This window comes from Urocampus carinirostris, chromosome 7 (genome assembly GCF_059441175.1).
Source record: "Urocampus carinirostris isolate Australia breed hairy pipefish chromosome 7, RoL_Ucar_1.0, whole genome shotgun sequence".
Classification (NCBI taxonomy): domain Eukaryota; kingdom Metazoa; phylum Chordata; class Actinopteri; order Syngnathiformes; family Syngnathidae; genus Urocampus; species Urocampus carinirostris.
Window position 1 is genome coordinate 22059456 of NC_142355.1, and position 14240 is coordinate 22073695.

General features: G+C 38.8%; 1 protein-coding gene across 2 annotated transcripts; it reads left to right on the plus strand.

Moving 5' to 3' along the window:
* Positions 1–253: 253 nt before the first annotated feature.
* On the plus strand, positions 254–10812 carry hacd3 (3-hydroxyacyl-CoA dehydratase 3). 2 transcript variants are annotated; one of them, XM_088340162.1, is made up of 11 exons: positions 254–471; positions 696–738; positions 800–873; positions 950–1108; positions 5347–5392; positions 5463–5573; positions 5635–5762; positions 5833–5945; positions 9281–9387; positions 9460–9591; positions 10334–10812. In XM_088340162.1, the coding sequence occupies exons 1-11, from the start codon at positions 394–396 to the stop codon at positions 10408–10410; spliced, it is 1068 nt and encodes a 355-aa protein (XP_088196288.1). In that variant the 5' UTR covers positions 254–393; the 3' UTR covers positions 10411–10812. The 2 variants fall into 2 exon arrangements, with proteins under 2 accessions (XP_088196288.1, XP_088196287.1); XM_088340161.1 differs by having other exon boundaries at positions 255–471; positions 950–1114.
* The last annotated feature ends 3428 nt before the right edge of the window (positions 10813–14240 follow it).

Here is a 14240-nt window from a genome sequence, read left to right on the forward strand (position 1 = left end):
ATTCCTTAAACAAATACTGGAGCTTGTAAATTGGGTTGTTCTGGAGTATTTGATAGATATCTCGGGACATTTTTGGAACGCTACCCCTGCAAAAAAATAAGTTTTCCTTAAAGGATTGCTGGACTCTGTTAGTAGGCCTCAACGAAGGATTCTTTTGAATCTTTTTTGAGGAGCACAGGACTTTTTGACCAGATGGAACTATGACGATTGTCTGTGATGATAGGGGGCGGTAATGCATTAAAGTGATGGATGCTAACCGCCGTTAAACTCGAAGAAGATAACGAAGGAGCGTCTGTTAGTTTAGTATTCTGGCTGAGTGGTTAGCATGAGTGAATGAGACTTATTACTTTTTTTTGTTGAACTTGAAGCAAACAGACATAAATTTAAACAACTATGGTATTGACGCCACTGGTTTACTGGGCACAACGCCACGAAGAAATATACCTTCGAGTGGAACTGACTGACACTCAGGTGAGCTTGTACCTGCCATTTTTCCGTACTATTAAGCGCGGCAGCACCTAATGTAATTGGGTTGAAATAACAAACGAATCAAGTTGAGTTTTTTTTTTTTTTTTTTTCTGGGGTTACTTTCATATTTCTATATCAAAGTAAATAAAAAGTTTCCACCTATTTCTATAGCGTTATTGCTACTCATACTTCCATATAAAACACTTACACTTTTTTCCACCCTGCAGGATATCGACGTCAACGTGCAGGATAACGCCCTCCATTTTAAAGGTGACATTTCATTGCTGAGTTGCCGTGAGCAAATTAAAAATGGAATATTATGTGTGCACAGCACTGGGCCACGGTGCGAAAGGTCAAAATCTGTACGAATTCAGCCTGGAGTTCATTTCACCTGTAAAAACAAAGGTATGTTATTGCCTCTCTGATGGTCCCTTTTTAAATGTGTCCGGATACTCAAAAAACTGGTGGATACTGTGTGCAGGTGTCTTACAAGTCCACACAACGTCAGGTGACCATTACCTTGAAAAAAGAGCAGCGAGGCTGGTGGACAAGGTTGACCAAACAGGAACGCAGGCCGCTCTTCTTGGCTCCGGATTTTGATCGCTGGCTGGATGAGTCGGATGCTGAGACGGAGTTCTTGGTAAAGGTGAACTGCCACAACTACTTTGGCTTATGAGAAACCGTTTCATATGTGTTGGTCTTCATCTATGAATCGGACTGCCAGAGAAAACCAGGCCTGTTGCACCTTACTTGAGGGGGGGGGGTCATATTTTGAGAATCAAGTTACCTTTGAAGTATGTCTTTTGAGGGCCTGCTTTAATCCCATTAATGTATCAATTTGTTATCTCTCTTTAGTGTACATTATATTCGCTTCTAGCCTTATCTTTTTCTTCGGAAGTTTTTTGACGGGAAGGACGGAAAGTCCAACCCCATAATATAGCTGTCATACATCTCAGTTTAGTGTTTTTTTCCTTTCTCTATGTCAAATTCACAAAACAATTAATTTAGAGGGATTACACTCATGTACTTGGCAAAGTAACTTCCATGGGAAATAATGGAATGTACAATGTCAATGCTGGAGTGGCTAATCAGGAAGAAAGGGAGATTTCCCGAAGGACCGGCACATGTCAAGTTGGAGTTTGGGCTGGCTAAGTGAGAAAAATAATTTTAACATGCATCTGTGACTTACACATACTCGTGCATTCATTCTGTAGTCTGCTATTCGGCCACATTCAGCGCAACTCCAACCGATGCTCCCTCTGAGCTGCGAGAATGTGCAATTCCGGAGTGCCCAGACCGTTGTGCACGCGCCAAAAAAATCTTTACAAAGCTTAAAAAGCAGGGCTCAAATTGAGAATTCAGTAGCAAATTTATCTTAAATTACAGTGCATGCAGGTAAAAATGACACTGGTTCCCTTGCTGGTGTGTTTTAAATGCAGTATTTTGAAGTTAATGTCGAAGTTGCACGAAGTTGAGTAAAGTCAGTAAAGTTTTTTTGAGGACCATGTCTTTCAGCTCAGCTCACTAAATATAGCCAAATGTTAAATGCAGGGTTAATGCAGCCAGTTTTTTGGCTTCCAAACGGCTCTTCAAAATGTTTTTGTTGCTTTAATATTTATATATTAACATTATGCAAAAAAATACTTAAGGGGGTGTTGGTGGTCAAAGCAAAAAAGAAGACAAAATAGAAAAAGAAGTAAAAAGCTAAAAAAAAAAAAAAAGAAACAGAAAAAGGGGAAAGAGAAAAGAAACATGAAGCAGGAAAAAAAATAAAAGGAGAAAAAAAATTGAAGAGAACGAAAGCAGTAAAAAGCTAAGGAAAAAGTAAACAAATGAGAAAAAAATAAGAAAAGAGTGATTAAAAAAAGCAGAGGAAAAAGAAGGCGGTCCAGAACAAGAAAGAAAAAAGACGTTTTTTGTTTTTTGGGGGGGGTCTATTTGATTGGTCTTAGGTTGCATTCAAATAATTTCTAAATATATCAAGTCAATCTTGTGCCAACAATGTACTTTCACTAAAGTGTGATTTAATACATTTTTGTATTGTGCGACTAAATAAATAAATCCCCCAAAAATGTTAGTATTATGTAACAAAAGATACTTTAAAAAAAGGGGGAAATATTATGTGAAAGTTGTTGTAAAAACCACTGATATTTTTGGGCCGTACAATATTTTCAATAGTACATTAGTCGATGAATTCAAATGTGAAAAATAATTTAGCATTCAACATATTTCCTAAAGATTTGGCTGCCACACCCGGGATCGATGTTGCTCACCGTGGTTTCAAGCGACGCTCACAGACTTTGTGTGAACGCTCAGATCCAATGAAGATTATAAGGAATTCTCCCCACACAAATTTTAAGTTGGTTTGGCCCAACACCACTCCTATTTTCTGTATCTTTAACTCCACCCGGCGGAGTAAAGGCCCACATTAAACCACACCCCATACATTGCATATTACCTAATTTTATTGCAATATGTATTCTGTGTAGGACTATCTAGATACTCTATAGAACACGCTACATTGGGTATTAGCACTTCACATTGGGTATTTGTATATTGTATTCCTTTTGCTTTATTATTGTATTGTTCTCAGCGAAGGGATGCTGCTGGAAATGTGAATTTCCCTGCGGGGATGAATAAAGTATCTATCTAGTGGTAAAATTAACTCAGAACAGTGTGAATGATATGAATCAAGTACGATGGAGGGCAGAAAGGTTCTAGTTGGAGTCAAAATAGCCAGGGAAAAACTTATTAAAAGGAGGACTGTATCATTAATTTCAGTCTTCTTGCACTTTCTGCCTGTCATCTGTCCTGTGTTTCCTTGGTTTTGTGTTGTGCCACGTGTTTGTTTACAGTATTTGGCTGTTAACTGATTCTACCTGGTAGCTCCTCACTCAAATAAGCTCGTTGTAATGGGAACTTTTGAAGAAGCGGCTCTTTCGACTCGGCTCACTAATAAGAGTCGGGTATTTTAGCTCTTCAGCTTGTTTTTGTTACTTTTATCCATATATTAAAACATATTATGTTACATAATGCAAACAATTACTTTTATAGAAAGTTGATAAAGAAAAAAAATAACAATGAAAAAGGAAACGACAGAAGAAAAAAAAAATAAGAAAAAAAAAGAGCGAAAAAATCAAAGGAAAAAGTAAGGAAAAAAGCTTGAAGACTCAAAACAATACAAAGAAATTGAGGAAAGGGATGGAAAATTAGGAAAAATGTAAAAAACGAGAGGAAAAATGCTGGAAAAAAGAAGCAAAAAGAAAAGGCATGTCCTCTCACAGTATAATCTCCTCAAAGATTCCTGCCATGTGAATGGGCTGGAATATAAGTTCCTATTGACTCTTTCCTGTCCTCGGGTTGCATGTGAGAAGAGCTTTTCTGCTTTAAAATGGGTAAAAACTAGGCTAAGAAGCTCACTTTCTCAGGAACCTTTGCAGGCCTTCAGTCTGATGTACACTGAAAAGGAAATCCTCATGTCTATAGACAATGGCATTGCCATCAACAGAAACCAGTGCTTAGGAGGATTTTGATGTTTTAAGTAGCCTACTTCAGATATGTGTAGTGAAACTACTTCATAAGAGTTATAACAGTTAAGTGTAAAGCCGAACAATCTGGTGGGAAGGCAAATGCAATTTTGATTTTGAATTAATACCGTACATAGGTAAATATGTTTTCAACTATATCAGAATCTTTATATTATTTTCTTTTGCATTAAAATAATAAAGTTTTTTTTGTTAACTTTACAACATATACACGAATTTCTTCCCAATTGAAAAATCCACCATAAGAGCTCCCTGCTGTTCCATTTATTCAAACTCTTCCCGTAAGTGGGCCGGCTTTGGGTAGAAAACTCCCTTACTAAAAAAAGGGGCCCACTCCTGTTTCTAGTTAATTTTATCAAATATTATCTTTTTTTCTATTGTTAAGGGTTTGATAAAATTAGGACTGAATAAGCAATTTTAATTGGTTTAATTCAGCGTTTACTCAACCTTTTTAAAGCCAGGCAACAATTATTTTCACCATAAGAATCTGGGAACACTTTCCATCGAATATATTTACAAAAATAATTATTTGCAGCGATTACATGTTTGTATTTTTTTGTAAGCTGAAATAATTTTGATTTTCACTCACCGGGGCTTAGGAAATAATGCAGGTTATTAATTTTGTTTAATAAGTTTGCTATAATCAGATTTTCCTACATTTTTAACCTGTTTTTGAATTTTTGTTGTAATTTCATCTTGTTTTTTTTCTATTAAACAAAAGTACTTAAAATGAGAAATCTATTTGCCTGTGGAACCAAAAAATGTTTTTATTGGGTTCAAACTCCTCCTGATCTGACTCAGATAAGGCACCTTTATCACATGGTCGCCGTTGGTTTTGATGCAAAGCGTCATCCAGCTCTTCAGACGCGTGCCAGACCTATATTATATGTATAATTTCCCCCTATATCCCTGCTTGGAAACTTCCCTTGGAAAATGCTAGTCAATCAGTGATCTCAAGAGCCAAGAAGAAATCTGCAGGTTTGATAGCATTCTCCATTTGGGTCCTGGTGCTGTGAATGATCTGCCCTATGAGATTTGATTTGCAACCTCAGTGGAAGTGTTTAAATCTAGGATTAATACACACGTGTATTTAATGTTGATGGTGTATGTGTATTGTCTGTACAGCCCTATGAGTCTTATTTTGATTTATGACTAAGATAAAATTGGGCAATTTCTAATGGCACACTAGACAAGGTCTCACAGCTCACTGGTTGAACAACATTCACTTAATTCAAGCACAAATTGTTTTACACGTTTGGTCATGGAACAAACTCAACTTGTCATTTGAAAAATGAAACACTACGGTAAAAAAACTGTTTTGTACTTGGCACAGGAGCAAAAAAGGCACTTACAGAAGCTTTCGGTGCAAAATGATGAAGGTAAGCGAGATCCTAAATTTGTGATTACCTGAATTTTGCAAATTGTCACCGCTAACTTTTTGTATTTCAGGGTTCATCAGTCTGAAAACTGTATTTCTGTTTACGTACAACCTAGTGCAGTTTTTCGGCTTTTCGTGGATTTTTGTCAACATGACCATTCGCCTCCTGATGTTTGGTCAAGGTGAGCGCTGAGTGTGCACCTACTCCTCGCTCGACAGACTCTTTAACGATTCCCATTTCAGATTCTTTTTACGACACTTTCCACACCATCTCCGGCGTCATGTTTTTCTGCCAAATCCTGGCAGTGGTCGAGGTCCTCAACGCCGCTTTTGGTGTGGTCAAGACTGGCGTGGTTCCGACTTTAATCCAGGTCCGTCTCACAATCTTTGCGGTACTGTGGTAAGATTTGTTTTGAAAAAATCCTTGATTTTCTTTAACAGGTGCTTGGCCGGAATTTCATTCTCTTCATAATTTTTGGTTCTTTGGAGGAAATGCAGAATAAGTCGGTGGTCTTCTTTGTTTTCTATCTTTGGAGTGCAATTGAAATATTCAGGTAAGGTTTTTTTTTTTTTAATGCTCAATAGTTTTAGGGCTCAACTTTTTAGTTCAGTAAGCAACTGTCGTGCGATAAAGTTCGTGTCTGGTGAGGCACAGTCAGATTTACAAATAAATCAACCTATTAACTTATAAATGAAGTTTGTGCACTGCACATTTTGAAAAAGTAGCAATTGATGGGTAATCCACAAATGTGGAAAAAAAAGAATGCAATGAGAAAAAAATGACTTGATGTTAGCTTACGATTAGTATCACTAGTTCTATTGTAGGCAGTTCTATTGAGTGGTTAGCACGTCTGTGGCACAGTCCTGAGGTCATGGGATCGAACCTTCCTGTGTGGAGTTTGCATGTTCTCCCTGTGCTTGCGTAGGTTTCCTCCTAGCATTCCGGTTTCCTCCCACATGCATGTCAAGGTTAATCGGCATGTCTAAATTGTCCCTAGGTGTGAATGAGCAAGTGTGTCTCTGTGTGCCCTGCGACTGGCTGGCAACCAGTTCCAGGTGTCCCCTGCCCACTGCCCGGAGATAGCTGGGATAGGCTCCAGCACCCCCGTGACTGTCCTGAGGATAAGCGGTGCAGATAATCGATGGATGGATAGTTCTTTTGTTTGGGGCTGAGGTATACGCCAAATCAAAATACTCTGTCTCACTATCAAGACCATTGCATACTTCACTCAACGTCTTCAGACGCTCAGCACAGTAAGACGTTACATACCAATTGTATTCATAATATTCATCATATAATTTGAAAACTCTGCGATTGTGATTAAAGAAACCCCAAAATTGTGATGGTGATCGTTATAATTAACAGTGAGAAATTCCTAAACATTTTTTTAATGATATATTTCTACGATGCCTCCACTGACTCACTGGTAAGCAAACATCTGATTACAAAATCCATTTATTTTTGTAGTTTACTACGTTAGTTTAGAGCAAATTACAAAATACAGTGGTACCTCTACTAACAAATATCTCCACATACAAAAGTATTGTTACTAAATACCTGAACAGGAAAATATTTCCCTATAGTTAAAGGTGTTTCAGGATACAAAGTCAAAAATACAGTACGCGCTGCCATTCACCGATCCCAGGATTCTACCTGGCAACATGTTACGTAAGCGTGAATCCCGGTATGCTCTGTGTCTTCTTTCCCGCGTTGTAAACAGTCTATTGTATGGTACCCCTTGAAGAGCTAGCATTCACAAAGGACCCCACAAAAGACAAGGAGAAGAGTAAGATACTTTTACTCGCCATCAAAACAAAGCAAATAATAAAGGTATGAAAGCACACAGCCCTGCAGGAGAAGTTCAGAGACAACAAGGAAGAGGATGCGGCCATCATTTCAACAGCTCGTAGACATTTTGGCAAAATTTCATGTAGTTTTGGAAGTTGTGGAGATAAATCACCCAAAAAACCTTTGATAAGTCGGGCTATTGCTCATTATGATGACATCTGGTAGCGCATTTCCGAAGGGTCGTCAAAAGCCGTTAAAACCATTGGATCATTCAAAAGGTGCCTATTGTTTGTTTGTTTGTAAATGATTCAAATTGAATCTTTTCTTCCGGCGCCGTCACGAATGGCAGCCACTCCAGCAGCTCCCGTGTTATTTTCGATTGTTCTCGATTGTTCTCAGCTCAGGGATGCTGCTGGAAATGTGAATTTCCCTTCGGGGATGAACAAAGTATCTATCTATCTATCTATCTATCTATAATTGCAAACATTTTAGGTTACAAACCAATTAAATTCGCCAGCAGAGGTAGCACTGTATGCATTTTCCATGTAAATTAAGGGGGGGAAAAAAATCAAGCTACGCTCATTTATATATTCAAATGTTGATGGTGTGCCTTCAAATGATAACATTGTCTGAGAACTCATTTTTACTACATTCTGAAATATTATCTTGGATGGCAGCTCTGATTCTATGAAAATTTTTGTTCCTAAATCTTGGATATGTTTTTTTTTTTTTTTAAATTGCTCCCTGAAAGCAAGCAGAGTAACCAAACATTGTATTATTAAGAGTAAGAACCTAACTCAAAACATACACACTAGTTGGAAAAAAGTAGCTTCTACAAAGTGACAAGAATTCTTTGATTATACATATTTTTCAAGTATGTATCAGATACAGAAACAAAGGATATTGTGCCCACACCCCTGGAAGGAAAATTTGTACATTTTAAAGTCAAATCATTGATCTGGTACATTTTGAGCGAAATCAAGAAGCTGGATCTTGTGGTGGGGATTTTACTGTCTTGTTGTATGTTAGATGCTTTTATACAGAATTGAGTGGCATTTTTTTGCTTAAAGTGCTTTACAAATAAATTTGATTTGTTATTCTTCCTCGTCTTCACAGAAACCACTTTTTTTTGTAATTTTTCTCGCACTGCTCTCTGTTGAAATTTACCTTCCATAACACAACATAAACATATATAATTGGTTTATTCCCTTCCACATTTGCTTCCAGCTGGTTGGTAATGCAGAGGGGGTGTGGCTTGAGGATTTGGAATCCCTTACCATCTTTTCAAGAGTAAAAAGAAAAATTGAAGGAAGGGGGAATAATCTGATTCTGCTGAAGTTCCCCTCAATTCAGTAAATGACCAATAATGATTAACCCGCTATCTGATGCAGAACCATAATTGGCCATTTGTTGAACCTTGAGCAACTGTGATGTCATCTCTTGACAGTAAGCCTCAAATGGAAATGGATAAAAAAAGTTATTTTTTAACAAGACTCGTATGCACATACGACGCAAGATTTTTAGGGAATATTTTGGACTGACTTCCAGTTTAAAGTACCAGAACAAAGTTTATACTTCCCTGCACTTTGTCATTACGTGTTTATTCTTGCCAAGTATCTATCTATCTACCCTGGTCATATCCCTCGAGAGGGGTGACCGACAGCAAGACAAACATATTCACAAAAAAAGGGAAAAAGTAGCAAAAAACACACACAAAATCTTTTGGACCATGGCCAACCCAAATGCCCAAACAAGTTAAGCACCTCGGCACCCAAGTTAGTCATGCTTTCGTCCCTCCAGATGAAACGGGACACGAGAAAGCGGCCGTGTCACTCGGGTCAGGGTGACACAACACACTCTGTTCAACAGCAGGGCCCGACAGCTTTCATTGGTTTACCCCTGCCGTGTCATACAGGTTCCTTGGCATCCCTTAGAACGCGTCTAAACATAAGGAAAGCATAAGGGCTCCTTGAACTCATTTTTAACACCTACTTAATAAAGAAAATCCCTCATTTTAATCTTTTTGAGGACACCTCAAACGACGCACCCCACCTTTTAATGTAAATGCTAACAAGGTTTTTTTTTTTTTTTTTTTTGCAGGTATCCATTCTACATGCTTGGATGCTTTAACACTGAGTGGAAAATCCTGACGTGGTTGCGTTATTCCCTCTGGATACCTCTTTACCCGTTGGGTGTTATAGCCGAAGGTACGTTTCAGAAGATTCTGGTAGTTGATCAATGACAAAATGTAAACGAGCCTGTCTGTCTCTTCCAATCAGCTGTCGCTGTGATACAGTCCATCCCAATCTTTGACAAAAGCAACGTGCTGAGCAGTCCTCTGCCCGAGGCCATCGGCACCTTTCTAAACTTCTCTTACATCCTGTATGTGTACCTGGCGTTTATGTTTCTAGGTAAGCTCAATCCTTTAAAACAAATGCAATACAGACCCTGCCCTACTTTCGGACGATCGTTCGTAAGTTGAATTTGTTTGTAAGTTGCTCCAGTGCTATATTTTGTGCCGAATGTATGTTTAAGTATTATGTAAGTATGTTTAAGGCTTGTATAAGTAACCTGTATTGTTTTGTACTAACAAAATAAACACTTCATAAAATAACAATCTCTATAAAGATAAATAAAGTGAGGTTTGATTTCCCCTTGGAACTCGCGTTTCAAGAAGTCCTCCACCGTGGTAAACAGTGTCAGCAAAAAAAGCGTTCCGACCATTTTCTCAACCGCACCAACCTTTCTTATTCCACTTTCATTTCAATAGAAATGTCTTGCCTCTTGTTTACACTTTACAATCACCATATTGAATGGATGCACGAGAAATTAAACAATAAAAATGTCAAAGTTCTTAGAGCGCTGGAGATGCAGTATGGTATGTTTACACATGAACCAGTAAGAGGAAGCCAGATTTCTTCTTCGGGGTGGATGCTGGGTGACAATTCACAGCGCCACACGCCGGTAGCAGCGGGAAGAAGCACTACAGTAATGTCCTGTACTCGGAAAAAGCTGCAAGCAAATACAAAATCTAACTAACAGCAATTTCCGGATATTTTTCGACATCCCGAAAAAAATGTTTCCCATCTACCGTTTTACATAAGTCGAATGTCTGTAAGAAGAATCATAAAGTGAAATCTGTTTCTTTTTCAGGACTTTTTATCAACTTCCGTCATCTCTACAAACAAAGGCAGAAGCGGTTCCGTACCAAGAAGAGGAAAGCTAACTGATGTGTTGCTTTGCTCCTTTTCAATCTGATTTTACAGGATTCCTTCACTGTTTGTCCACATTTATTTTGGTTAATCCTTTGAGGGTTTATTTGCACTACCAAATATAAATGTTTTACTGAACGTCATTGTAAAGTGAAAACACTTGAAGCCAAAGATTTTTGATAGAAATATAGAATGAGGCTTAAATATGACCCACCTAACTTATCAAAGAGGACTGCTAGCATTTATTCATTTTTTAAACATAGTTTTTAAACTCATTTATGTCAATGGAAATTCATTAAGTTATAGTATATTGTATTAGTTATCACTTTTCATTACTAACCTTCAATCCATCCATTTTTCGTGCATTTGTTTATTCACTTTTTCTGTACCCTTGGGACAATTAAATTACTAAACCAGTAACTTGCTTTGAAACACTGAAATCTACAATCGAAACTACAGACATTCCCCTATTTAGGACCATTATGGGATTTTTTGGGGGGGATGTGGAAAAATATAAGGACATTTGCCATACATTATTCTGACGGATATACTATTTATAAAAACAGCCTCGAAGGACAGTCTCAACAGTGCGGTAGTAATATCAGCATTCTGTGCAGAGGATTAAGAATATATGAAGAGTGAGTATTGTTTTTCAAACCAAAGACAAATATTACCATCCATCCATCCATTATCTGCACCCCTTATCATCAGTAGGGTCACGGGTGTTCTGAAGCCCAAAACTATTTGGGCCCCCTTGAACTTTGTGACCTTTTGCCACATTTCAGACTTCAAGATATAAAACTAATTTCTTGTGAAGCAGCAACAATAAGTGGGACATGAAGTGGAACACACTTAGATATTTTCAACTTTTTTAACAAATAAAAAATGAAAAAGTGGGTATGCAAAATTATTCAGCCCCTTTACCAGCAAACTGTCCAGAAGTTCAGTGAGGATCTTTGAATAATTCAATAGTGATGTAAATGACTTACGATGATAAATGAAATCCACCTGTGTGTAATCAAGTCTCTGTTTGAATGCACCTACACTGGGATAGTCTCAGAGGTCTGTTTAAAGCGCGGAGACCATCATGAAGAATGAGCAACACGCCGGGCCGGTCCGAGATACTGTTGTGGAGAAGTTTAAAGCTGGATTTGATACAAAAAGATTTCCCACGCTTTAAAAATCCCAAGGAGCCCTGTGCAAGCAATAATATTGAAATGGAAGGAGTATCAGACCACTGGAAATCTACCAAGATCGGGCCATCCCCCTAAACTCTCAGCTCATACAAGGAGAAAACTGATCAGAGATGCAGCCTACAGGCCCATAATCACTCTGGATGAACTGCTGAGGTGGGGGAATCTGTCCATAGGACAACAATCTGTCGTATACTGCACAAATCTGGCCTTTATGGAAGAGGAAACTTAAAGATATCCCAAAAAAGTGTCGTTAAAAGTTTGCCACGAGACACACCAATCATATGGAAGAAGGTGCTCTGGTCAGATGAGACCAAAACCGAACTTTTTGGCAACAAAGCAAGACGTTATGTTTGGTGTAAAAGCAGCACAGCTCATCACCCTCAACACACCATCCCCACAGTCAAACATGGTGGTGGCAGCATCATGGTTTGGGCCTGCTTTTCTTCAGAAGGGACAGTGAATATGGTTAAAATTGATAGGAAGATGGAGGGAGCCAAATACAGGACCATTCTGGAAGAAAACCTGACAGAGTCTGCAAAAGACCTGAGACTGGGACGGAGATTTGTCTTCCAACAAGACAATGATCCAAAACATAAAGAAAAAGCTACAATGGAATGGTTCACCAAAAAACATATCAAGGTGTTAGAATGGCCGAGTCAAAGTCCAGACCTCAATCCAATTGAGAACCTGTGGAAAGAACTGCTGTTTACAAACACTTTTCATCCAACCTCACTGAGCTCGAGCTGTTTTGCAAGGAGGAATGGGCAAAAATATCAGTTTCTCGATCGGCAAAACTGATAGACATACCCAAAGCGACTTGCAGCTGTAATTGCAGCAAAAGGTGACTACAAAGTATTAACTCAATGTGGCTGAATGATTTTGCACACCCACTTTGTCATCTTTTGTTAAAAAAAGTTAAAAATATCCAATAAAGTATGTTCCACTTCTTTGAAGTGTCCCACTTACTGTTGATGCTTCACAAAAAAATAGTTTTATATCTTTGTTTGAAGTCTGAAATGTGGCAAATGGTCACAAAGTTCAAGGGGGCCAAATAGTATCGCAAGCCACTGTACCATTAGTTTGGTAGTAAAACACGAATAAATAATGTATGCATATCCAATTTTATCCACCAGTACTTTGCAGGATAAGGTGTAGAGTTATAAGTCGTGCTTTCAGGTTTCTGGCCAAATTGGTTTTATAGGTGCGCTTTATCAGGGTTGGGTAGGGTTACTTTAACTTGATTACTTTCAATTACTCTTGAATTACTCCAATACCAAATATGCTAATAAAAGACAAAAGAAACTAAATATGAATACAATTACTACATTTTGTGCTGGCTCGGGGAGTAACGGAATATACACGGAACGGCAAAAATGATGTTGGCAAGCTGTTTGGGTTTATTTTCATTTTGTTTCTGTCGCATTTTATGTTAGTTTTGCCGGAGATCAAAGCCAGGAGAGAAAGCTTACCACATGTTGTGAGTCATAATTGTATTCATATTTAGTTTCTTTTGTCTTAAATTAGCATATTTGGTATTGGAGTAATCCAAAAGTAATTGAAAGTAATCAAGTTAAAGTAACCCTACCCAACCCTGCGCTTTATGATATGGTAATAAAACAATTCCAGCGCTTTCCCTCGGATTGCTGCGTCGTCATCCTGCTCCGCCTTTTGCGGTGGAAGCCTCCGTGTTCTGGTTAGCACCTCCTCCTGTTGGTGGCCTCTCCGTGTGGTTTTGGACATTCGCCTGGTTGTGGCTGCATTCCTTGTATTTGGTTGGCGGTTAACCTTGCATTGATGCCTGGCTACTGCTTTTTCCTGTTTGGCTGTGCAGGCATCCCCTGGTGTTATGGGTGGCTCTAGCGCTGCAGGTCGGCCCTATGGTCTGGGTGCTGCTGTTTCTACTGTTGCCACCCTATGTGTGGAGGGGACTGCTGAGTGTCTCTTGCCTCGGTGGTCGGCTGGTTGCAGGTCGGTTGGGGTGGTGAGGCCGCCCGGTCTCTCAGTCCAGTCAATTCTTTTAGTCTTTTAGATACAGTGCTTTTTTTTTTTAAAGACCTGTAGCACAAAACTGATGTTGGCTTTGGATTCATTCCATAAGTTGATTCCCCGGAGTAAGATCGATCAGTTTTACCATAAACTTTTAGCCAATAAACCAGAATTTTGCAATCTATGGGGGGTTGGACGACTGGCCTTGACCATCACATGGCCAGGCGTCTGTTGAGAAGGGGTTTTCTGTTAAAAGATCATGATGGTGGAGAACCTCAAATGATATTCTTTGGTGGCTCAGCGGGTCATTAAAAACCATGAGCGGGATGTTGGGAGGTTGCACTATGTAGTGCACTCGACAGAAACGTTCCTTTCAGCATCTGCTGCAGGACGAAAGAATGATATGTACCTTGATGAGGAAAGACTTACAAAACAACATCAACAAAAAGAACTGAAAAGGAAAACAGTGAGGAAGAGATATCAGAGATGAGGGTCAGAAAGAAAACCTGCTGACAGGAATGCAGAGAAAGCTGAAAAAAACTGTACCTCGTTGCAAAATCAAACAAACTGAAGAGCAGCCAAAGAAAACCAGAGAAATCTTGAGGCTTAAGGGAAACTTGACAGAGATGAAGGAACTGAATGATGTACATTAGAGCCCTAAACAAT

Bases quoted from the DNA above. Each gene is read 5' to 3' on its own strand.
- hacd3 (XM_088340161.1), top strand. From the start codon at position 394: ATGGTATTGACGCCACTGGTTTACTGGGCACAACGCCACGAAGAAATA. The intron at 5,393-5,462 runs GTAAGCGAGATC...TTTGTATTTCAG, and splicing joins TTCGGTGCAAAATGATGAAG to GGTTCATCAGTCTGAAAACT. The intron at 5,763-5,832 runs GTCCGTCTCACA...TTTCTTTAACAG, and splicing joins TGGTTCCGACTTTAATCCAG to GTGCTTGGCCGGAATTTCAT.